This window comes from Macaca nemestrina, chromosome 5, assembly GCF_043159975.1.
Source record: "Macaca nemestrina isolate mMacNem1 chromosome 5, mMacNem.hap1, whole genome shotgun sequence".
Taxonomy (NCBI): Eukaryota; Metazoa; Chordata; class Mammalia; order Primates; family Cercopithecidae; genus Macaca; species Macaca nemestrina.
The window spans coordinates 74,665,005-74,691,267 of record NC_092129.1 but is presented as its reverse complement, the minus strand read 5'-3'; the positions used below and the strand labels follow the sequence as shown (position 1 = coordinate 74,691,267).

The 26,263-nt window shown below is 39.0% G+C and overlaps 1 protein-coding gene and 1 long non-coding RNA gene across 7 annotated transcripts in view; one reads left to right on the top strand and one right to left on the bottom strand.

The window, feature by feature from the left end:
* The window catches only part of LOC105478723 (NADPH oxidase 3), a 101,822-nt gene that overhangs the window by 71,903 nt on the left and 3,656 nt on the right, over positions 1 to 26,263 (top strand). For 2 of the 5 annotated variants that reach the window (XM_011736318.2, XM_011736324.2), the window contains 4 exons: positions 3,154 to 3,278; positions 4,289 to 4,414; positions 13,972 to 14,125; positions 15,376 to 16,343. In XM_011736318.2, the coding sequence (XP_011734620.2) occupies positions 3,154 to 3,278; positions 4,289 to 4,414; positions 13,972 to 14,098 (378 nt within the window). In that variant the 3' untranslated portion in view covers positions 14,099 to 14,125; positions 15,376 to 16,343. Of the gene's footprint in view, positions 1 to 3,153; positions 3,279 to 4,288; positions 4,415 to 13,971; positions 14,126 to 15,375; positions 16,344 to 21,980; positions 22,101 to 25,705; positions 25,826 to 26,263 lie in introns of those variants that run through there. The other 3 variants (XR_985408.2, XM_011736319.2, XM_011736322.2) reach the window with 3 other exon arrangements.
* Positions 25,978 to 26,263, bottom strand: part of LOC139363335 (uncharacterized) — an 82,556-nt gene continuing 82,270 nt past the window's right edge. For both annotated transcript variants that reach the window (XR_011623480.1, XR_011623481.1), the window contains one exon: positions 25,978 to 26,261. This is a non-coding gene — a long non-coding RNA (uncharacterized lncRNA). The remainder of the gene's footprint in view (positions 26,262 to 26,263) is intronic.

Below are 26,263 nucleotides of genomic sequence, written 5' to 3'. Positions count from 1 at the left end.
GGCATTAGTCACTGCATTTACAAGTGAATGCTCTGTGTATGTACATCACACATACACACACACACACACACACACACACACACACACACTGGCCCTAAGGAACATCACTGTAATTTGACTCTGTACATCTGCAAATGAATAAGACTCTGCTAGAAATTCAGTAGCTTAATGAATTTTTATGGTCTTATTTGCAGTCCTTCTTAAATATTTAATCCTTTGGGATAATTTGAAATGTAGGTTTCTTGGGAACCAGGCTTGAAACATCTTAATGAATTATATAGTGTTAATTATGTTTTCCAAACAAACACTTTCCTTATTCAAGTGGGATTTTTGACTGATGAACGGTTTGGTGAAGTACAGACAGCTTCTGTCTTCTGCTTTCAAGTACTGTGCCTGCTCTTCTACTTCTAAGGTGCATTGATCCCAGTGTGCACCTAGGTATTCCCTGCCAACTGGGAGCTATGGGACTGAAGTTCTCATAACCGAGAACTGAAGTTGATTTGCCGACAACACAATCCTGCCCCCTCCCATCTCTACTACTTCCAAGAATACGCTATAAAATATACATTTTTTTCTAAACACGAGTAAATTAAAATAGATGTCTTACATTTTTGCCATGACATGTTGAAAATTATTTCGACTCCCAAATTTCAGGCAGAAAAATCACTAATTTCAACATTTAAAGGAAAAATAATTGGTGCATTCTGTCGGGAAAGAATCAAGAGGCTGTTTTAGAAATACCCAATTGTTAAACTGAATTCAACAACCTCAAAGTGGCAAAATGACAAGAACAGAAGGGACAGATGGAAGAGGTATTATGAAGGGCAAATCAACAGAGTTTGGAGATTAATTGAACATTGGGCTGAGAAATATGGGACAAATATCATTCCAAATGTTTGAACATCAGTGATTGGCGGTACCACAAGTTTAAGTAGGGAAGGCCCTTTTTGTGTGTGAAATGGTGCCCAAACTTCTCAGCAAGGACTTTAAGGCCCTTCCCAGCCTGACTCCGACTCACTAGTTGTGTCCCACCCCCATCAGTTTCCTCTGGCACCAGAGCCACCAAAGGATGCGTGTTCACCCATCACACTGCGCACGGTCACACACCCATGGCTTTGCTTGTTCTCTTCCCGCACCTGACATATCACTTAACACCCTCTGCCACTGTTCCCCACCTTCTTTTTGCACAGAGTCCTATACCCCAACTCTTTTCCAGCAGTAGCCCTGCCATCTGGGGTCAGACTTGCCTGCTCACAACTTTCTACAACCTGGATTTCTTTTTATCTTTATATTTTAGATTCAGAGGGTGTGTGTGCCCATTTGTGAGATGGGTATAACACATTCTGGTGGGGTTTGGGCTTTTAGTGTACCCATTACCCAAATAGTGGACATAGTACCCAGTAGATTCTTTGTCAAAACTCACTCCCTTCTCACCATCCCCCCTTTTTGGAGCCTCCCGTGCCTGTTATTCCCATCTTTATGTCCATGTGTGCCCATTGATTAGCTGCTACTAATAACTGAGAACACAGAGTATTTGGGTTTTTGTTTCTGAGTTAGTTCACTTAGAATAATGGCCTCCAGCTCCATCCATGTTGCTGCAAAGAACATGATTTCATTCTTTTTATGGCTGCGTAGTATTCCATAGTATGTATATAACACATTTTCTTTGTCCAGTCAACTGTTGATGGACACTTAGGTTAGTTCCATGATTTTGCTATTGTGAATACTGCTGTGATGAACATATGAGTTCAGGTTTCTTTTATATATAATTGGCTTGGATTTCTGAGATCAACCTGCCATTGTCTCCTGGCCTGTTGGGACACTTCCGTTATTTTCAGCTGAACCTCCCTAGATTCAACTATTTTTTTAAACTGGAGAGAAAGTCAGCCAGGAAAGTCAGGCTTGCAGTGGGGACCTGGGGCATGAGTTGCACCCAGCAGGGTTGTTACCCAAACTGGTCAGGGTGAGGATGAGTCAAGAGGGTGAAGACGAATAGAGCACCACATAGGGGTCTAAGGGATGAGCACTGGTGACACAGATCCCAGGAGGTGAGAAGCAAGGTAGCTACCAGAACGCAGAAGGGGCTAAAATAAATGACAGCAACTTAAAACATGATCATGACCAGGCGTGGTGGCTCACGCCTGTAAACCCAGCACTTTGGGACGCCAAGGCAGGTGGATCATGAGGTCAGGAGGTTGAGACCATCCTGGCTAACACAGTGAAACCCCATCTCCACTAAAAATACAAAAAAAAAAAAAAATTAGCCAGGTGTGGTGACATGCACCTGTAGTCCCAGCTACTTGGGAGGCTGAGGCAGGAGGATTGCTTGAACTCAGGAGGCAGAGGTTGCAGTGAGCCGAGATCGTGCCACTGCACTGCAGACTGGGCGACAAAGCAAGACTGTCTCAAAAAAAACCAAAAACATACAAACAAACAAAAACAAACAAACAAAATAATGATCACAAGGGATTACGCTGTGGCCTCTCACTTATTGACCACTAGCTACATGATGCCTGGATGGAGTCACTTAATTCCAAGGCGAATGATTAGGCACAGAGCTCCAGCCAAGCCGCCTGCTAGGCTCTGGCCACCTTGTTCTGCCTGCCGGGCTCCACGGCCTCCCGGCACTTGAAACCGGACCGTATATATCACACCGTTTCAACACACTAGGCAGGTCTGATTGTAAGATGCAGTTTCTTCCCAGACATTTCATAGCACTGTAATCTGGCAATGCCCTTCTCAACTCCCCAGGAGCCAATGTTAAGTGAAAGGGGATAGCAGGTAGAGATGAATTGTTGAAAAGTTTGGCAGGAAAAGAAGGAAGTCATTTAGTGCTTGCTTTTTCTTAACCACATTTACTATATTGCTTTCATCCTTTCAAAGGAAAATATTCTTTCTAGGTTAACGTTATTGCACACCTACTATGTATAAAGAGGCACTTGGTTCCGACGAGGCCTGATTCAGACATAAATGAGATATGATGCTTGCCCTAAAGTACAGCATTGGTGACATCTGCAAATAGTGATAAGCATTGCCAGCCCTGTACACATATTTTAATTAAATCTACAAAGGAACACGATTAGTTTATTCTTTATCGATAGAAGGCTTATATATTTTTTCTAAATGTCATCTAATGCCACAAATTTACTTTAGGCTGTTCACATAGCTTTACATTGGGATGAAAATACTGATGTGATCACAGGCTTAAAACAGAAGACCTTCTATGGGAGACCCAACTGGAACAACGAGTTCAAGCAGATCGCCTACAGTCACCCCAGGTGAGGCAAGATCTTGCTCCTCTCCCTGCTGGGCTCTTCTCTGGAGAAATGCAAAGGTTGCTGGAGTGAAAAGTTAATCTGCAGGACTGTGCATCTCCATTAGAGACAAAACATCTACCTTAGAAAAGGTGGTCAATGGTATATTTCAGGGGCCACAAGCCTCTGCTGAACTGGCTCTTACAACCTCTGACAGTTATTGATTATGTTGCAATTTTTCACATTTAACCTCAATTTAAAGATGGTATTTCTTCAACTGCATATGCTTTCAAGACATCTTTGGTGGATGCAGTTGATCTCTAATTAGCCAACTGGAGAATTCACTCCTGTCCAACTGTACACTATCTAGCACATCTAGCAAAAGCAGAGAGAAAATGTTCGAAGACAAAGCAGGGATTTCGGGTGGTGGTTAAGGACCCAGCATCTGGCTGTAAATCCTGGCTCTGCCTTTACCACTGGTTGACCTTGGACAGGTTACCTACCCTGGTACTGTCTCTGTCTCCGCCTCTGCAAACTGCAGATAATAATAGTGCTTTCCTCCTAAGAGTCTGCAAGGATAAAATTAATGAATGCATGTAAGAGGCTTAAAACAGTGCTTTGTATGGAGTACACAAGAAGCACTAGCTGCTATCACTGCTATTATTATTTTTATTATCATTTCCATTATTACTCTTATTATTATCATTATATAATGAATTTCAATATAGAGAAGCAAGAGTACTTGTTCTGGGGCCACAAAACTGAAGTGAAGCCTGCACTTCCTGGTTCTAGAAGTTACTGGCTGTGTGACCTTGGACGAGACAGCTTATTTGAGCTTTTGCACCCCATTGAAAAATATGGATGATAACATCCATTCACAGTTTTGTTTTCATAATGTAAATATACTTGTAGTATGGAGCACTAATGCAAACAGTTATCATTGTTGTGATGTCTCCTAAGTCAGTCTTTGCTTTGAACCTTCGTTGTCCATGGCTCTTAAAAGTCAGCATGTCCTAATATTGTCTTCATTAAAGAACAGTTTCCATGTTTGAGGAAAGATCTGAAGGCAGTGAAGAAGTGTGCCATGTGGGCAACTGGAGCATGTGCCAAGACCCTGAGGCAGGAGACATCGTTCCTGGCATGATCCTGGAACAGAGGAGGTGAGAGGGAGAGCAGCAAGAGTCAGACTGTAGGAGAAGTCACAAAGACAGCTGCGAGTCATCGTAAGACTTTGGATTTTATTCACAGAGGGGAAGGCACTTACAGGTTTGAGCAGTAGAGTGGCGTGGGATCATGCTGCCAGAGAAGGGAACGTGAGGGGCCTCGGACAGAGGTGGAGAGGCCAGAGAGGATCAGCAGTGTGGTGGTTTGGATTAGGGAGCTGCAGAGGAGGTCATGAGAAATTGTTAGATTCTGGAGTTTTTTGCAGGTTGAGCTGAACTGACTGTGGATGGGATGTGAGGTATGACTCAAGCTATTCAATAGAATGGAGTCCCCACTTACCATTTGGCGATGACATTAAGAGGAGCAGCTGGTTGGCAGACATGAAGTATCAGGAGTTGAGTTTTTGACATGTTTAGCTTATGATGCCTGTCATACATCCATGTGGAGTTATGGAGTGGCCAGATGAATATAAGAAACAAACGTTCAGGGGAGAAGTTCAGCCAGAGGTGTGAGCACATGGACTGTTTGGAGCCATGAAACTGGATAAGATGACCAGACGGGCAGATACAGATGGACAAGAGTTCCAAGGACTGCACTGTTGGAGGGTCAGGAAATAGACTATTGACAGGTCACAGAGTTTAATAGTGACACTCATATCTGCCTTAATAATCATGCCCCTTGGGTCTTCTATACCCTGACCTTCTTTCCATCCGCTTTCTCTGTATTGCACCAGTAAGAATACATTAAAGCCCACTAGGGTTCCTCTGACTGCTTCCGTATCCCCAGCGATTTTTCCATTGTCTTGCATCCTTCAAAGCCTCAGTCCTTGCATTTCTGCCTTGTGGGCTTCCTGCAGACACAGCGTGCTTCATTAAACTCTTTGTACTTCCTTCGTATTTGTTCTGCTTCACAGAGTACTTCTCTGGTGAATATTATTTATCTTTTGGTGATTTTGGCTGCTCCTTTTTTACATATTTTTCACACTCTCTCTTTGCCAGAAAGATGCCATTTTCTTTTTTATCGGTTGTCATGGAATTCGTTAGACTCCCTGGACCAGCTATTTGAAGGATGTTAACGAGGAGGGAGATGTGGAAGGAGTGATCAGGTAGCCATCCAAGATTCATAACCATCTGATTCCAGTCGCCTTCTTCCCTGTGAAGTCACTCAGACTTCAACTGCCCTGTGCTCTGTGAGGCCCCTCCCAGACCTCTCTGCACCCTGCACCCAGCAACCTGCAGAGAAGCAGGAGTGTGTATACCCAGGGAAGAGAAGGTTTGAAGGTGTGCTTGTGGGGATTACTCCTGACTCGCATTGAGGCCAAGAGTACAGGCTTTCCAGCAGGAGACCCCAAGAAAAGCATGACTTCAAGCATACAGTTGGGGAGGGAGTGAGTGGACCAGCTGCGCAACCTTGCAATCTTGCTCTTGCCCCATGGGGCTCATTCTGATGCTCCATAAGCTGTGGCAGTGGCCTTGGAGACTTTTCCAGGTGTCACTTCCTCATACCTCCTTGCTCCATTTTGCTTCTTGCCCTGACCCCAGGGGACATATGGCCTAGAATCCAGTTCTGGTTCTACCTTCTCTCCAAATGCGTGCTTCCAACCCAGCCCGGCTTCTGCAGCCACAGAATCCGGTTCCTCTGAGCTCCTGCTCCACACCCAGCCCTGGCTCCCGGGCCCCCAGGGCTTCTGAGTCTAAATCACCACCCCCACCTCACACCCACCTGGAGCAGAGACGAGCTCATTTCATCTGCCATTTCCTTGAAAAGATTATAGGTAGAAACTAACAAAATGTTACAAGCTGATATGAGAAAACTCGGGGGTTTTTTTGTTGCTATTTTCTCCGTTAGGGGAAAAAAAACCCATATATATTCATTGATAAATGTTTTACATTCAGTTTTCAGTCATCATGGAATAAATGTTCTCACTTCACAGGCTTTGACGTGGACATCTATATCTTGGTTTTCAGTTCTTCTAGATAGTCTCAGTCTTTATTAGGATTGTCCCTTTTTGACATCTCACATGGCGTTTGTTTATTTATGTATTTATTTATTTTTACACACAAAGCTTGCAGTCCAGTGGGGAAGGCCTTTAAAACCAAACTATTTAATTATCCCTCTTCCCTCCAAAAGGCATGAGCCAGGAACACGGAGCATCAAGAGACAAAGGATAAAACTGGGCTTGCACAAACTCTGCCCAGAAAATTATGTTACTCAGTGCTGAGAAGTGGGCCTGTCCAATTTTTTGCAGGGAGTAAAGAGTAATCAGTTTTAAGGTAGAAAAACTATATTACCATCACTTTCCCCGTTGCTAGTACCTTTCTAGAAGCCATAATCAAAGTTAAGTGCAGAAACGTACTTAATGCTCAGCTGTATTTTGCAGCCCAGTAGCTATGCAAACTCCCTCTCCTTGATGGATGACTTCTCTTCCAGAGTAGACGAGGCCCCCAAGGTTTAGAATCACTGAATCAAACCTCTACAGCATACTTCCTAGTCCCCAATTTTTTGATATCATATTTGTAATAGCCTTAGACTCTAGAACATAGTAACTTGTTATATAGCTTCAAACATCCATGTCATTAATATTAGACACATGAAGGCAAAGTCAATCATTTTATCCCTGGAATGCCAGATCCCTGGGAAAAGACAAGCCTTTAGTCAAAAGCTTAGCACCACCCTTTCAAAAGACTTTTAAAATGACCTCCTTAAAATAATTTTGTTTTCTGCTGTGTAAAAGGAGATTTATGTTTAATGAAGCTTTTAATGAAGAAATCTCGGAAAGAGAATGCCAATAAAATCTAATTTTTAAACAAGAAAATCTAATATTGAGAAGTATTTCAATATCCTGGCCTTTGTCCAGATATAAATGAAACACACAATCCAATTACTGTTCTGCACAAAGGACAAAGTAACATTAATTTTCCTCAGGATGGTTATTAAAGAGATAAACAGTATGTTTTCCCCTTATTATGTCAAGGATATGTTTGTTCCCAAGCCTGCTTGGCTACTCTTACAAGACAGTTCTGTCCTGTCATTAGCTCATATCTTTTGGCAAAGATGGGTCAGAAGAAATCGGTGGATTTGTTAGTGGCCTCAGAAAGGGTTCTTTGTTCTTGAGGGCCTTTGAAGTAGGCTCTCAACCATTTCTATTCATCACCGCGAAGCCGAGGATTCTCCGGACTCACTCTTTCAAAAATATTTACCTGTTCACTCAAAGCTGGAGTTTGTTCTTGTTCTAAGAAGGAGTTAAATCAAAAGAATAAAGTGAAGAGGGGCAAAAAGATTTTTTATAGAACATGAAAAACAGCACCAAAAATAAAGCTTGAAGGGAAGCAGATCAAAGAGAGTAGTACAAGCTATAAAGGAATCAGAAAGTTGCAAAAATAACAGTAATAGAGAAACAAATTGATGGGTATCAAAATGAATACAAATAAGGAAGAGAGAAGAAAAATTAAAAATAGATCAAAGACTGACAGTAGAAAATAGAAAAGTGTGTTCTATTGTTTTTATTTGTAATTAATTTTGTTAATTATATTAGCTATATTACAAAAACACAAGTATAGTTTTGAAAGACAATCAACACATATTAAGTGGATGCATTATAAGCCTTTTATTAATATATTCAAATTCACATATGTGAAAATTGTATCTTATTTCAGTTAGACAAAGCACAGAAAAGTACTATAAAACAAAAACATTAAAAATTATTCTCCCAATTGAAATATAGTAGGCTAATTATATACATTGACATCTATGTCTTACTAATCTAGAGAAAGTTATCTTTTTCAAAAATGGAAACTGTATTGCATTTTTTGTAAACATTGTCAATATGTTCCCAAGCTTTAGGTAAATGTTCAGAAAATCGGGAAAATATTTCCAAGAAGGTAGACAGAATGAAAATAAAAATACCCTTGTCACATCTAGTTGCTTTTTTGATAAACACACATTGTACAGATACTCAGATTTCTGAATTTGTGGATCAGTTGTTTTAAATTAATTGAATAAAATGATTTTCCATAGGCCTTAAATCTTCAATCTTACACTTCAGATAATATTTATAGTTTTCTACTTTCAACTTATCTGCTAATAACTTCACCAGGCCTTTTAGGTGTAAATTTGATGTAATTAATTACCATAAAAACTTTAAAGGTTTGGTCATTTATTTTTTTTTTTGTAACTTCAGTAGAAGTGTTTCTTTTAACTCTGAAGAAAGAAACAAAAAATGGAAGAGTACTACCATTTGTTAGAACAGTTTAACCCAACCTAACGATGAAGAAAGGTGTCAACTTACCATATGATTGGGGGCTTCTAATCCATATTGCATGAATGTATTTTAGACCACCCATTGTTTTCAGAAACGTGAAAATACCTTTATACTAAATTGAGTAAATGTGTCCATCTGGATCCACATTTGCTTGTGTACGCACCCTTCAATTCTCATTTGTATGTGCATATGTGCAAAATGTTTTAAAATGATATTTTTAACAAATTAGCATTCTGATTATAGCATACAGGGCCCTTTATCTAACAGGATATCCTAAACATTCATTATTATGACTAAAATGTTCAGAATACTCAAAGAAATAGACTTAAATGGAAATACAACACATGATAAATTATAGCTTCATGGGAAAAATAAAGACACCATAAAATTATGATGAGGAAATTGTCAGCATATTCCCATAGTTCCTTCCCACGAGAGGGCATCAATCTCTCTGGTTAGAGCCAACTGAAGACTCAATGAAAATTGCTGAAATTACTCCATTTGTGGTAGGGGGAATTGGAGAGATGGGTGAGTGCAGGATGGATTTATCATTATGCTGCAAACTTTCTTCGATGGTACTACCTATCTATCAAATTATTAGTTTGGCAAAATATTTGGTTACTTATGCACGAAGGCATATATATGTTAGTGTTTTATTGGGGTGGGGGAAAGTTGGCACAATGGCTCTACCATTCCCTGGGATCGGATGCTACAAGTCAGCTGCTTTCATTTTTCTTCCCCATTTGACCATAAGCTTCTCAAGGGCTTACAGCTACAAGCAACTTTATCTATGCACCTCAGAGCCCAGCAAAATGGCCAGTATGTGCAAGTGGCAGCACCATGAGACCAATGAGGGAGCTGGGACAAGAGTCCGAACAGCACAGTTCTGGCTGCCAAAGAAAACAGAGCCTGTGGAGTGTGGGCAGGAGGAGAATCACCACAGTGAGCCTGGTTAGGGACATCTGCAGCAACTCATGAGCAACTGAGTAATTAGGACACAGAGAAAAGTAATGTCGTAGGCTGCTACAAATTAACTGGGAGATAGGTTAAAAAAAAAAAAAAAAAAGCTGGCCAGCACAATTATCATCTGTGGTTCTGAAAAAAGAAGGTGTTGTACAAAATATAATTATGTGATGAATCATTTGGAGGCATTTCTAATGAAAAACACTCACTAGAAAGGATTAACCAGAAGTTGTGTCCATTGTCTGATACAGAGTTTGTCGCTCTCATCTTCTTTCTAAGCCTCCATAAATCCACGGGAAGCTTCTGTTTATTGATTTTATTTGCAGAATGCACTCAGGGTATAAAGTAATTTGATTTTTTTAAAATGGGGTTTAGGGTCTGCCCCTACAGGGTTATAATTTACCAAGCATAAAAGCCAACACATAAAAACAAACATACAATTTAAGGAGAGAAGGGCTCACGGCAGCAGAACCTGGGAATTCAGCAAGGTGGTAGGATTACTCCTGGGCGCACCCACAAGCCCATTTATCTGCGGGGCTGAAATCTCCTGGTGGGTGATATTTTGGATGCCTTTCATGCATGGCATCACTGAACTGTTTTTTGAAAAATGCACCAACCCCACAGAGAAGAGCACAACAGTTATTTAGCAGACATAGAGAGGGAAAGGAGAATTTTCTTTATTGTTTATCAGAGGTAAAAATAATGCCGTGAATGTTAGCCATCTTTGCAGCTTGTGTAAAATTTGTCCTTTTCTCATCAAAGTCAGCAGCCCAGACTGATCAATGCCGTTAACGTTGCCCCCGATCCAGCTCCCCCATGCGTGTGCAAGCTCATGCAGACTGTAAACTGAAGAATAGCACCTTGTGTTTTTATGCTTCTTTTGCAGAGAATCTCTTTTTAATTCCAAGCGATTGTGGGTAATTAAATTTTATAGAAGAATTTTTTCTTTACCAACCCCATTAGGGTTCTGTTGCACTTGTCCGTTGCCTCATAAAAGAAAAAAAAGGAAAGATGCCACATCTGTCCCTTAACTACTTTGCGTGGATTCTCTGCCTTGTGATTCACAGTATGCATTTGTGACAAGAAATTCTCCATACTTGGAGTCATAAATGCCGAGAAGAGTAAGCCAGGCAAGCAGAAGAATGCTGTATGTGGGAACAGTGATTCACAGAGAGCCAGTGAAGGGCTGACCTTTCCACCTTAGCAGAAAGTAGATAATAAACAGCCTTTGTGAAACTTTTTGGTGATTGCATCACCATGGCGGTTATGGCCCCTGAGTAAAGTGTGGACTTAGCTGTGCAGTGTGATAGCCACAACTTCAAAAGAGGCAGGGGAGCTGTGAACTGCTGGGGACACCAGTAGAACACCGGGCAGCAGCAATCAGAATCCTTTGAAATGGAGTCTTAAAGGCAGAGCATCAAAGGGCACCATCAGGTTTGCAGTTACTGTCGCTGCAAACGAAAGGGCAGTCTTAGCCTGTTGGAGTGGGCCAGTGGGCAATCTCTTTGGTGACATCTACACTAATGGAAAAATATCACCACCCATAACAGCATCTTTGAAAATAGATGCAAGGATACCTCTGGGCATCAGACACAAAGCAAAGCTGTGACTCCTCACTGGGAAGGGTCTCACCTGACCCATCTACCATTCAAAATGTTTCAGTCCAGAGCTCAAAAATCTAGTGCTGATCTCAGTAAGTCCACATACTCACCTCTGTGTTAACACCCCGCACCACATCTTCTGTTCAGCTTCACGGAACAGGCAGACACCAATAGTCATCACATGGGAAAATAACATTAGGAAGCTAGCAGTTCCTGAGAGCGCACCGTGTGCCAGACACAGGACCAGCAGCCAGACCTGCAATGTCTTGCTTAATCCTCACAGAGATTCTAGGAGGTAGATTCTATAATTCTCCCCATTTTATAGATGAGAAACTGGGGGCTTTCTGAAGGTAATTAACATGCCCAAAGTTACCCAGCAACGAAGTGGTGGAGCCAAGAGCACCCTTAACCATTGCCTTTCATTTCCATAAACACCTCAAAATCTCTTCATTAAGCCATAAACTCATACTTTTCTGTGGGAAATATTTTCTGAAAAATTACTTTCTCAAATTTAGCCATGGGAATGGTTTCTTTGAAAGCAGTACTGCTACATTTTAAACATATTGTTATTTGTAAATTAAGCCATTGATAAATTCCTTTGAAGCTGGAGTTTGAAATGCAGTGGAACCATCAATTTCTACTGTGGATGTGATGGTCCTGGAACACACAATTAAAATGTGGCTATGATACATGGTAGAGAATCATGTTAACATATAAGCTAAGAAAAAATAGGCTATATAGACACTTTCAGCAAGATCTATGTCTGAAGAAACAGAGATGGTATAGTGAGCTGGTCCTGAAGCCCAAAGAATGTCTTGATGACAGTGTTTCTCAAAGTGTGGCTCACAGGGCGATCTGCCTCAACATCACCCGAGATCCTCACTAAACATGCATTCCTTGACTTCAAGCCTAGGAATCTACATTTTAACAATCTGCCTAGATGATTTTATGCACAGCAAAGCTTGAGAAGTTTTGATCCACACTAGAGTAACCAATTCAGCTTATGCTAGAGGTTGGAAAAAATGCTACAAAGAATAGTAATATTCAACACAAGAGAAAAAAGACACAGTCTCTGAAAATCTCTATAGAGAGACTGATGCACCCCAACTTCCAAAAACAACTTTGAACCCCAGCATGAATGTGGTGTTTACATATAAACTAAGTCGCAAGGCATTTGAGCAGCTCTGGGATAGTCACTATATGCAGGAAGTATCTCTTTGACACAGTTTTCTGAAATGTCAAGATTAGAGGTGACAATGTTTGGGTGATTGCATTATCAGCAATGTCACGATTAGAAATGACAGTGTTTGGGTGACTGTATTCTCAGCAATGTCACAATTAGAGACGACAATATTTAGGTGACTGTCTTATCAGCAATGTCAAGATTAGAGATGACAATATTTGGGTGACTGTCTTATCAGCAATGTCAAGATTAGAGACAACAATATTTGGGTGACTGTTATCAGCAATGTCAAGATTAGAGACAACAATGTTTGGGTGACTGTCATCAGCAATGTCAAGATTAGAGATGACGGTGTTTGGGTGACTGTATTATCAGCAATGTCAAGATTAGAGATGACAATGTTTGGGTGACTGTATTATCAGCAATGTCAAGATTAGAGATGACAGTGTTTGGGTGACTGTCTTATCAGCAATGTCAAGATTAGAGATGACAATATTTGGGTGACTGTCTTATCAGCAATGTCAAGATTAGAGACAACAATATTTGGGTGACTGTTATCAGTAATGTCAACATTAGAGACAACAATGTTTGGGTGACTGTCTTATCAGCAATATCAAGATTAGAGATGAGTGTTTCGGTGACTGTATTATCAGCAATGTCAAGATTAGAGATGACAGTGTTTGGGTGACTATATTATCAGCAATGTCAACATTAGAGATGACAGTGTTTGGGTGACTGTATTCTCAGCAATGTCAAGATTAGAGATGACAATGTTTGGGTGACTGTGTTATCAGCAATGTCTTTTTCTTTTTCAGCTCTCCCTTCTGGCCTTCTTTGAAAATTAAAATAATTCCAACAGGAGAAATTAATTAAATTGCTATTACTGTAGCATAAATTTTATTATCTATAAAAAGGCAGGGCTGAACAAGATATTAGTAATAACTAACCTTTTCAAAACCCTTTTGAATGTATTATCTCATCTTGCTTTTGATAAAACATACAAAGTAGTCCTTATCATCTTTTACAGATGCAGAAACTGAGGTATAGTGACTTGCCCAAGACCACGCAGATACTACTCAGCAAAGCCATTTAGCCACTCATTCAGCAAATGTGTGTTGATTGCACTGTATGCACTGTTCCAGGTGCTGGAATAAAACAGATCAGGTTTATGTTCTCAGGAAGTTTACATCTGGTCACGTATCCAAGGAGACATGAATCAAGGTCACCTGGCCAAAAAGCCTGGTGTATCAAAATCCCTCTGTATCAAAACCCCTCAACAGTCTCATGGCCACTTTCATGCCTCAGTCTTCTCGGTTCCACCTCCCTGATTAGTTCAGGGGAGGATACTGAGAACTTGGGAGAGAGCATGGTGCTGAAAGTAGGTAGAAAAAAAGAATCTAAGAAAAAAAGACATGGAGGGAGAAAGGGAGAAAAATAAATAAGTAACCTCATAGTCACAACCACTTCACTAATCTTATTGTCTTGGCTTCTGGCTGGCCTTGCCTCCAGGTGACATTTTCTTTCCTTTTCTTACCCCTACTGCAGCAGCAGCATTGGCGTGTTCTTTTGTGGACCTAAAGCTCTCTCAAGGACCCTTCAAAAGATGTGCCACTTGTATTCATCAGCTGACCCCAGAGGTGTTCATTTCTATTACAACAAGGAGAGCTTCTAGACTTTGGAGGTCAAGACCAGGCATTGTGTAAGTGGCTGCAAACATATAGGTCAGGGATTGGGAAACTCTTCCCACAAGACGCCAAATAGTAATCATTTGAGGCTCTGTGGACTGTATGGTCCCACTCTCAACTCCTGAACTCTGCCATTGTAAAGTGCCAACATTGCCACAAACAGTAATGTCAATGAATGGGCTTAGTTGTGTTCCAATAATATTTTATTGATGGACACTGAAGTCACATTTCATATAATTTTCTTGTATCATGAAATTTTTACAAATTGTAAAAGTCACTTTTCGCACATCGACCATCCACATAGTCAGGGGGAGGGCTGGATTTGGCCTGTGGGCCAGAGCTTGCTGACCCCTGGCATAGGCTGTCTTTCCCAAACTTGTTTCCACGCCCAACGTTACATCTAACATGGAGACTTATGCTGCTGCTTGGCTTGAAGTTTCCTTTAGAAATCATTTCAAATTTTCATTTCCCTGATGGCAGAGACCCACAACTTATATCCAAACCTGATCTTTTCTGCTTTAAACTTAAGCTCCTTTTGTGCTTTTGTTCATCCTCTGTAGACCACAGAAATCACCAATGGAGGTTATCTTTCAGAAAAGTCCTTTAGATACTTGAAAATGATAATCAAATCATCCCTGTCCTATCCCTTTTCTGGTCCAAACAATACTAAATTCTTAACCTTTTGGCCTAGGATATATATCAAGCCCTTCCATCACCTTGTTGCTCTTATTCAAATTCACTTCCATTTCTTCATATCCTTTTAAAATGCATTGAGAAGCGTGACTAGTATTGAGCAGAAGAGGGACTTTCTTAGAGCTTATATGCCATATATTTACAAACAAATTCTATGTTTTCTTTTCTTCCTTCATATTTTCCTTTCATATTTCCTTTCATATTTCCTTCCATCTTCCTTTCATATTTCTTTCTCAATCTCTTTTAACAAATACTTTTTATTCTACCACATTTTGGTCTGTGGTCTTCTTAACACTTACACTCCTACTCAACTTCTGCCCCACAAAATAACTGAAATTGTTTCTTTAATTCCCATTGTGCCGTCTTTCTATACTATGCAACTATTTTACTCCCAAGATGTTCGCAAAGTATTCCTCACATCTTATAATTCTTGCTACTAATATTGATTAATTTTTTAGAATTTTTCTAATATTTCAAGATTGTTTTGAAGTTTAGCCCCAGACACTAATACTGGTATGTAGTTTGTAATATCTACATATTTCACTGATAATATCTCAAATCTTTTGTTTAGGTTTTCAGTCACGTTATTGACTCCAAAGAACTCCACCAGGAATTCCTGTGATGGCCTGTTGATATGAGCTCCCAGTCGGAAACTGGTGAACAATAATTAACTACTGCAAACAGTACACCATACCATACTTCGTTAGCTTATAAATAACATGTCATATACAACAACACAAAAACTTTTACTGAAATTAAAATATATTATGTTTCTCAAAGGCTTCTTATCTTTGTGGACTGTCATTCTGCCATAAAAGAGAATTAAATTGATCTGGCATGATGTGTTTTGACAAAGGCAGCCTCTTAAGCTCTTCTAAGTAGTTCTAAATTATAAATTGACCACTTCTTTTACTTTATCCTCAGATTTTTATGTTGACCTGATGCTTTCTATGATATTAATATTGATTTTATAAGTTAGGAATATTCCATTCATGTCTAAAAAAATTATTTCTACTATCTCTGCATTGGAATTTCTCAGTAACTTGAGGTATTACTTGATGCATATAATTCAAACTCTCCTAATTTGAATAGAACCAATCTTTCTGTGTAATTATTTCCCCATTTGAGTTTAGTTCAGCCTTTGCAACCAGAAATTTCTATAGTCAAATCTAATCTTTACCTTAGTCATGTTTAATTATTACTTTTCTTTCTCTGTCTACTTGAAAATAAAAGTACTTTTCTTGGTCATCTAATTTTGTCTAGTAAATTAGAACGTACCTGCCCTTAAACACAGATTTTGCCACTTTTTTAAATCTCTGGGGATGCTGTTTGCACCCCCTTTTGTGTTTTGACCTTTATGCTATTTCCCTGCAAACTATGTAGAATCAAACCTATCCAGACACAAGAAAATACAAAAGTCAATAGGTTTCTTTAATGCAGCAATGACCAAATAGAAAATGTGGAATTTAAAATTGAAATCGTCTCTTCAAAACAGAAACAAAAATCTGGCAAACCTGTAAGTTCATTTAAGAAGAATTATACAACACGATTTGATAAATAAACATGCAATTCATAGGCAGACATTTTTAAATGGATAGAAATAGCACGTTTCCAAATAGGAATATTAAACATACTAAAGTTACAAATTTGTCCCAAATTAATTAATGGTCAAGTGAAATTCCAGTCAAATTTTAAATTCTCTTTAGATTTTTTGGAAGGGTAAATATCCTAAAGTTTATCTAGAAGAATATATGAGAAAGAGAAGTGCCAAAAAAATGTGGAAAAGAAAAGAAGAAGAAAAGAGAGGAGAGAAAGAAGAGAAAACAAAAAGAACAGAAAGGAAAAGAAAGGAAACAAGGCGGGTGGGGGGTGGGGAGTGTGAGGAAGGAAAATTTCAAATCCAGAAGCATCATTGTTAAATAAAAGACCTTAAAGCAACCAGAGAGGGAAAGGTCAATTACCTGCAAATAAACAGAAGTACATCTGGCAGCTGCCTTCTCAAAAGGATCCACAGAAAACAGATGATAATGAAATAGTATCTTCAAAGTGCTGGGGGACCATAACTAACCATTGAGAATTTTGTCCGTAGTGAAATTATTATTCAAAGGTGAAGGCAAAATACAGATATCTCCAAACAAAAGAAAACTGAAATGTAACTACCTCACCAAAATAATGACAAAAGGATATATTTAAGGAAGGAGGAAAGACAATTAATGGAATGCAATATGCAATGATGAGCAAAGAAATTGAAAAACGTTTTGGCAAAATCGCTAAGCACCGACTGTAAAAGAAAATTAATGAGTATTTCAGAGGGAATGTTCTTTTAAGAACAAAACTAAGGATACGGACAACAACAATATGAAAGATGGGGAGATGACACCAGAATTAAGTCATTCCAAGATCTATGGATTGTTCAGGAGGGTGAAAGCAATGTTGATTAAATGTAGCCTTTCTTAAGCTTTATAAGTAAACTAGGAGGGGTAACCTCACATGGATTCAATGCCCACCACTATTCCTTTTAACATAATTTCTCTATTCTTGAGTCTGTATTGAGCCTAAGCTACTAGTTTGTTTGACTGTCAAGCAATACATTTTAAGAAGGACTAACGACTGTTATATTTCCTGATTTAATTCATACTGATATTTGACTAAATTTAGTGTTCTTAGACCATATTTTCTTCCCTTTAGAAGTTTGAAGATAGAACTCTAGCATTTTCTGTCACTGAATATTGCTGTGGTGAAGTAAGAGGCCAACTTCATCCTCTTCCCTTTGTAAGTAAGTTACTTTTTTTGCCTGGGTGCCTAAATAATTTTATCTTTGAAGTTCATAACAATTTGGTATTGATATTTCACATGAATTTTTCCTGTATTGCAGTGGTTTTTTTTTTTATCTTTGTTTTTGTTTTTTTTGTGACGCTCTGTCACCCAGGCTGGAGTGCAGTGGTGCAATCTCCCCCCACTACCACCTCCGCCTCCCGAGTTCAAGCGATTCTCCTGCCTCGGCCTCCCCAGTAGCTGGAACTACAGGTGCGCACCACCATGTCTGGCTAATTTTTTGTATTTTTATTAGAGACGGGATTTCACCATGTTAGCCAGGATGGTCTTAATCTCCTGACCTCATGAGCCTCACCACCTCAGCCTCACAAAGTGCTGGGATTACACACCCGGTCCAGTGTGTTTTTTGAACACTTTCTTCTTCACTTCAGAAATTTTTTTTATTAGTTCTTTAAATATACTTCTATTGCTTTTGTTTGTCTCATTTCAAACGCATCAATTTTCCTCATATTAGATCTTTTTTTTTTCTTTTTTCCATTCTTTTAGGGTTCCTAATTAATTTAATCTCTTTGTTTCTTTTATTTACAAATCATTTCCCCTATTTTATTACTGGTTTGCCATCTCTTTCTGAAACCTTTGAAGCCATATATGTTTTGGAATTTGAAATGATTTCATATTTTAGAAAATAACAAATGCATATCCCATATAGTGTATGATACTCCCAGTAGAGTCTGGGAAGCACCCAGTATTCAAAAGCATTAATGTTTTATTTTTTCAAATAAAACTATAAATATAGATACTCAACTTGCATAAAGGAAGATTATAAATAGCCTCACATCTGTTCAGGACACATTATGAAATTATGCTGCCAAGTGGGGTTACAAAAAAAATACTCTCACTTTTCATAATTTTTTGTATTTTTTTGAATTTCAGATTAGGGAGAGAGTATAGTCTTGAAATTCAGCTTTCAATGATATTTATTCTGTTCCTTAACTGTTTAAAAAAATTTAATTAGTTCCATAAAGATGTTGCTTTGAGCCTTGATTTGTTACCTTAGACTTGCAATATCCCTTGTGATCTCATTCTTTTTTATAATTTTGTCTTTTATCTCTCTTATTAAATTAATATTCTCATTAAGTTCTCCATACATAAACAGATAGTGAAGAATTACCTGAGTTATGATTTCTACCAGATTTAGTTGTTTTTTCTTCTACTACATGGTATTTTCCCTTTTTGCTTGTAGTATCTCCACACTTGCTGTATACATCCTGTATTTTTTTTCACCTTCTCATGTTAGTTGACTCTGCCTAGATATGTTACTGTTTCTTCTATATTGTGATAAATTTTTGGTTGTTTCCCTCCACCCCACCATCTCCAAGACCATTTTTCTCCCCTCCCCCATAGCTTTATTGAGATATAATACACATACCATAAAATTAACCCACTTCAAATGCATCATTTCATCATTTTTAGTATATTTATAGAGTTGTGTAACCATTCCCACAGTACATTTTAGAACATTTTTATTTATGCATAATAGATGTACATAGTACCAGGGTACATGTGGTAATTTAATACATACATATAATTTACAAAGATTAAATATGTGTGTTTGGGATATCCATCATCTTAAGTACTTGTCTTTTTCTTTTGATAGAACCATTCGAATTCTTCTACTCTATTTCAAAGTGTACAATACATTATTGTAAACTATAGTTACCCTACTGATCTGTCTAACACTAGGTCTTATTTAGTGTATTAAACCATATACTTGTACCCATTAATCAACTTCTCTTCATTCCCCCTCCCCAATACCCTTCCCCAGCCTCTGGTTACCACCAATCTACTCTCTACTATCATTAGACCCACTTTTTTTTTATCTCCCCCATATGAGTGAGAACACGTGGCTTATTTCACTTACCGTAATGACCTCCAATTCCGTTGATGTTGCTGCAAATGACAGGATCTCATTCATTTTTATGGTGTAAGATTCCATTGTGTATATGTACCACATTTTCTTTATCCAATCATCTGTTGATGAACACCTGGGTTGATTTCATATTTTCACTGTTGTGAAGAATTTTTTTTTTTTTTTTTTTGAGATGGAGTCTCTGTCGCCCAGGCTGGAGTGCAGTGGCGCGATCTCGGTTCACTGCAACCTCTTCCTCCCAGGTTCAAGCAATTCTCTTGCCTCAGCCACCCAAGTAGCTGGGACTATAGGCACATGCCACCACGCCTGGCTAATATTTTGTATTTTAGTGGAGACGGGGTTTCCCCGTGTTGCCCAAGCTGGTCTCAAACTGTTGAGCTCAGGCAATCCACCTGCCTCAGCCTCCCAAAGTGCTGGGATTACAGGTGTGAGCCATAAAGAACATTTTTATTATTCCAAAAAGAAAGCCCATATCCACTGGTCTCCATTTCTCCTCAACTGCCTGCCCTAGGCAACCACTAACCTTCTTTCTGTCTCTATGGATTTTACTATTCTGGACATTTTATGTAAATGAAAACATACAATAAGTGGTCTTTTGTGTTTGGCTTCTTTCACCTAGCATAATGTTTTCAATATTCATCCATGTTGCAGCAAGTATTAGTACTTCATTATTTTTGCCAAACTAATATATTTCATTATATGGTTATGCCACACTGTATTCACTCATTCATCAATTGATGAACATTCAGTTGTTTCCACTTTGGGGCCATTAGAATAATGCTTTTATAAACACTCATGTACAGGTTTTCATGAACCATGTTTTCTCTTCTAGAGCCAGGAATTTCGTTTCTTATCCACTTTTTTGTAGTCTGAGAGAACAGCAGCTGGCATGGAGAGCTGTGCAGAAGAGCATGGAAGCTCAGCCTGAGTGGTGTGGACACTACGTTTGATTTTTTGGTTCCTTTCTGTCTTCTGAGATTACATGGACTGTCCTGTATCTGAGTTCATTCCAACTAATGGAGTAGAGGAGAGAGGATGTAATGTATTTCCACAATGAGATATTCCCAGGCTTCGAACCCTTTCCCCAGTTGAGTGTGAATTTTGGATTCTTCTCTTTCAACAGAGAAAGTTGGCTCTCTTGATTTATTTTCTTTATTCATCCATTTAATTCATGCTTTCCCAACATCATATCTTCTCTTTACATTCAACAAGCAAGAGTTTTAATGAAATTTCTTGGGACTTTTTGACCACCAGTGGGGCTTCAGAGGAGTAAATGAGGTAGAAGCCAAACCATGTAGCTGCTCTCCATTATCTTCCAGAATCCTGTGTTCCTTCTCTTCAGCACAAGTTTTTCAATGTATTAGATTACATTTTTCCTTTATCTTGTCTATTGGTGAATGTGTGTGTGTGTGTGTGCACATGTGTAGAGCAATAACTGTCCAGAGTTGAATGTCCACAACATTCCCTCTTACTACATTAAACTGGATTATCTCTACAACTATAACTATTTTCAAGGCTCACCATAACCTCCATGGTGTGAAATTCAACTTCGTTTTATTTTTAGCAGCAACTGAAATGGATGACCAATGCTTCCGTCTTGAAACACTTTCTTTTTTTGACTTCTGTCAAAACAATCTCTTTGTTTTTGTCTCAGACTCCTCTATGCAGTTTCACAATGTTGGCATGTCTTTGAATTGGTCATAGTCCCTCTTCTCTTTTTCTGTCTATTCTCCTCCTTTGAATAATATTATACAATCCTGTGGCTTCAAACACCATCTGTTTGCTGATGAGGCCCAAAATTTAAACTCTAGGGTAGACTTCTCCCCTGGATTCCAGTCTGATATATCCAACTGCCTACTTCATCATTGGAAGTATAATAAGCATCTCAAATGTAACATATCCAAAGCCAAATTCTTTATTTTTTTCTCTTCATAATCCCGTTCTTCCTCCAGCTTTTCTTATTTTAGTGAATGGCACCATCATCTACCAAAATGCCCAAACTAAAATCACTAAAAATCTCTGAGTCATATTTGGTTCCTCTTTCCTTCATCACTCACTCCAAACCCTATCCCAAACCACTGTTTTATGATCTTACTTGCTTCATCTTTTCCTATAAACCTTTCAGAAAAGTATAAATTATACTTTTGTGGCCTCCAATATGTACAATGCAAATTTCCAAGTTAATACTATTGCTTAAGTCTAATCCCACTTTAGGCAAACTATACAAACTTACAGGCAAAGTTCCTGCATGCTACTGTCAAGAATAAAGCTCTGCTCACCATGCTTCATTAACCAGTCATTCCCTGGTTGGTAAATGAAGTGGAACATGTTTCTACCAACATAGGTGAACCTCATTATCAAATAATTTAAAGTGTCTTCTTATATATCTACTAGCTATTGTCACATTGGGATTTTTTCTCTTCTCTTTTTATCTTCAATTTTTAAATTGTTTTTCCTATTAATTTTTATAGGAATATCTGCAGCCCTCTAAGTTACTTTCTCCCAGGCTCCTCTCAGAAGCTGAACAGAAGAAAAACTGTTTTAAGAATCCTTTATCAATTCCAAACACCTTCAAATTATTGTAAAAATTCCTTAAAAGTATAAATAAATAAAAATTTAAAAATAAAAATTCCTGATTGGTCTTAAAGACAACAGCTCAATCATGATCAAATTTCCATTTAGTGATTCAATTAAGTAATCCCCTAAGGAAAGGAACATCACTATGACATATTTATATCATAATCTTGTGCCATACTCTTCAAATCTCCAATTAAATTACCTCAAAAGTCAAATTTACTTTTTAAAAATGTTTGGAAGTATAAGAACAGCATCAAACAATATAAGGTACCAATAAGTAATTCTAACGAAATATTTGAAACTTTTACCAAAAAAAGAAACTCTGTTAATCAACCATATCTGCCCTGTGCTAACCTGAAATATGACAGAAGTGTTACTCCTTCACCTTAACCTCAATTCCCACACCCTGCCTCCAACCCCAACCTGAGACTGTGTAAGGGGGAGATCTGTCAATCATTCCTGCCCTGCACTTAGTAAGTATCTAGCAGAGGCTAGAGAGTGTGTGTTGGGATGGGGGGATCACAGAGAGAAGGGAGCTGAAGGAAAGAGTTCTTAAATCTGTGCATGAAATCTTGGATGGTTTCCCAAGAGGCCAGTGTGTGAAACCAACCAGAATCAACACAGCCAATGAGTTGAGAATTGAACCCTGGTGAGGAATACTGCCCAGGTTTTAGATTGGCTTCTGGATTACACATAAGTGGGGCATACCAAAATAGCATGGCAACGCCTTTGAAAACTAAGTTGATATTTGAACCACAAACCACCAAAGTGGGCCAGGATGTGTGTTTCTGAACCTAAACCTGCTAACTGCCAACTAAAATAGAAGATCTAAATAAGAATCAGAGTGTCATAACATTATCCTCAAAATGTACAGGATGCAATCCAAAATTTTTGTCATACGAAGAACTAGGAAAACTCAACCCAAATGAGAAAAATCAACAGATGCCAACACCAAGATGACACAAATGTTGGAATTATCTAACAAGAATTTTAAAGCAGCTATCATAAAAACATTCCAACAGGCAATTAAAATCACTCGTGAAACAAATGAAAAAATAGTCTCAGCAAGGAAATAAAAGATATAAAAAGAACCAAATGCAAGTTTTGGAATTTAAAAATATACTAACTGAAAGAAAAAACTCACTAGATAGGCTTCTGGTAGGTAGACTAATCCCTCCCCTCAGGCCAAAATGCCCACATCCTAATCCCTAGAACCTATGACATGTGAGATTATATGGCAAGGAAGAATTAAGGTTCCAGATGAAATTATGGTTGCTTTGAGATGACTGCATCGAAATGGAAAGATTATCCTAGATTATCTGGCTGGGCTCAATGTTATCACAAGGATCTTAAAAAATGAAAGAAAGAGGCAGAAGAGTCTGACAGAGTCAGAGGAGATGTGATAAGAGAAGCAAAGCTTGGAGTGATAGTTTCAATGGCTTTGAAGGTAAAAGATGCCATAAGCCAAGGAACATGGGCAGCCTCTAGAAGCTGGGAAGGGCAGGGGAATGCATCCTCCCCTAGAGGCTCCCAAAAGGCCCATGGTCCTGCAAACATTTTTATTTTAGTCCAGTGAGATTCATGTTGGAGACTGACCTAAAATAAACAGATATAAGATAATAAATTTGTATTGTTTCAAGCTGACACATTTTTGGTAATTTGTTATAGCAGCAACAGACAACTAATACAGATCAAAAGGTCCAATGCCATATATATGTCAATTCTCTTCAAAATGATCTATAAATTCAAAGTAATTTCAACAAAATCAAAAAGAGGCTTTCCATGAAACTTGACAGGCTAATTTTTTCAATGTCTATGTAGAAGAATCAAGAGATAAGAATAACCCAACAGAAATAACAAAAAGGAGCCATTAAATTTTTTCTGTAAAGGGGCAGATCATAAATATTTTAGGTTGTTCTGGCCACATATGGCCTCTGTCATGTCTACTTCTTTGATTTTCTTTATTATTTAATTCTTTAAAAATGTAAACCATTCTTAGCTTGAGGGGTGTATAAAATCAAACAACCAGCTGGATTTGGCCCACGGGCCAGTTTGCTGATCCCAGAATTTAGAACAACATTGATAAGCTTTACAATCATATTGAGAAAAAAAAGATTGTAGAAGAATACATGTTGAGTGGAACCACTAAATAAGATTGTAAATCCTGCAAAACAGTATTATTTATACACAAACATACACACATATAACCACATGCATTTTATAGGTTTAAATAATCGTACAGAAAATAAATTACATGCCCCAAGTTCAGAACACTGTTTCTGATGAGAAGGAAGAGAGAATGGGAACAGATGGAATAAAAGAGGGCTTCAATAGCCTCAATAATATTTATTTCTCAAATTGATTTTTTAATTTGTATTACATAAGCTGTAATTCTGTACACACTTGATATATCTCATAATAAGTAAAATATTCTTGGTAGATTTTTTCTCTGTTAGGCAAGGGATGATTCCCCAAATTATTGGGACATGGGTTTTCTTCAGTAGATGGTGTTTCTCATCCTTGCTGAGGCTCTGTACTCCTGTTTTACAAATTAAAGGTGAAAGTTCGGACATTTGGTTTTCAAGAATCAAGGAGAGCATGTCCAATTCATCATTTTATCTGTGACACAGAAAGCCTGGCTTTTCTCTCAACAACAGATTCTAGAAACTTCCCAGAAACCTGTAGTGAAAGAGACCAGGGCTCTCTAAGCCTCTCCCACAGCACACACACACGTGTCTCAATCGTTTGAGGATTCAGATTTTTACAACTTTGCACCAAGATACTCCAATTCACTAAAATGTCCTTCGAGTGCCAGTTGTCTTTGCCACAGTCCCACTGTCTTGAGTTCCTGGAACCTCCACTCCACTTCTCCTCATTTATTTCCTTCCAACTTGAGAGTGAAGGTCAGAGGATGATAGAAACACAGTCAGAAAACACGAGAAGCAGTCTGCCACAAACCTCCCAAACTACAGCAGAATGTGGTTGGGAGGCAGGCCCAGTCTGGGGTGCAAAAGCAGCTGGGCATGCAGAGAGAGTGTAGTGCCCAAGGAAGAGTCGTGGGCCAGGTCACAGTGGACACCAAGACTTCCTGGAGGAGCTAGGCCCTTCCCAGGAAAGGGAAGGGCAGGATAGTGGATACCCCACACAGGCAGCACGTTGGACTGAAGATGGCTGGTGTCATTATCAGGAAGATGAAACACACGGGGCAGGGTGCTAGCCACAGGCCTGGGTGTCAGGAACAGAGATTCCTGAACTCACAGGAGAACAACAAGGTAGTCAGAACCAAAGCAGAGCTCAGTTCTTAGAAACAGAGCGCTCAGGAGCCCAGGGACATCACCCAGGTCATCAAAGGTGACCCAGGATCTGGGGAAGATCACAAGAGGAGAAAGGAGAAGGCAGCCATGGCCCCTCTTCTGCCCACACTTGTCTGTTTCCTCATGCTTCTCCCTCCCATCCCCAACCCGGGCATTAATTATTTGTACTAACATCTGCAGCACATTTTTCAGATTACTGCTGGTACAAAGAAAGAATCACAAAATAAAGTTATGTTATTGTATTTGTAAAATGGAGCCTCTTTGTTTGAAAATTGCTTAAGTTTTTGAAATGTCTACCCATCCAGCATGATTAATGCGATACATACAGTGGAGCAGCAGAGTGAGTGGAGAATTAGAGTCGGTGCCAGTTCACCTAGAGGCATTTATCTTTTCTTTTTTCCCTGGTGCCTGTGCTGAGCCTGAGGGTAAGCTGACACTTTTTTTTTTTTTTAAATAAATTAAGCTTCATTTTCTGTTTTGCGTGTGTGTTAAGAACCTTGAAGGGAATGAACAATGTCTGCAGCCTCCAATACCAGCTGCCATGGCAGGAAAGAAAGAGGTGACAATTTCCCGCAGATTCAGAATGATTGTTTTAATGGGGCTGTGGCGGAGGCAACGAGCACAAAGATATTGTGCTGCCAGGAAAAAGCAGGTTCTCTCTTCCCAGCCTCGCGCTACATGATGTAACATTTAGCTTCTGGGTTAACGTGGCATCTCTTCCCTGCGTTGATTTATTCCCACTTTTGCAAATCACAGAGGTATGTTACAGGAGATGCATTTACAGCCGTTGTTATAGCTCATTGAGGAGCAACGCTGTTATCCCCACCAGAGGACAATCTCATGCGTATCAGGGTGAGTGACCT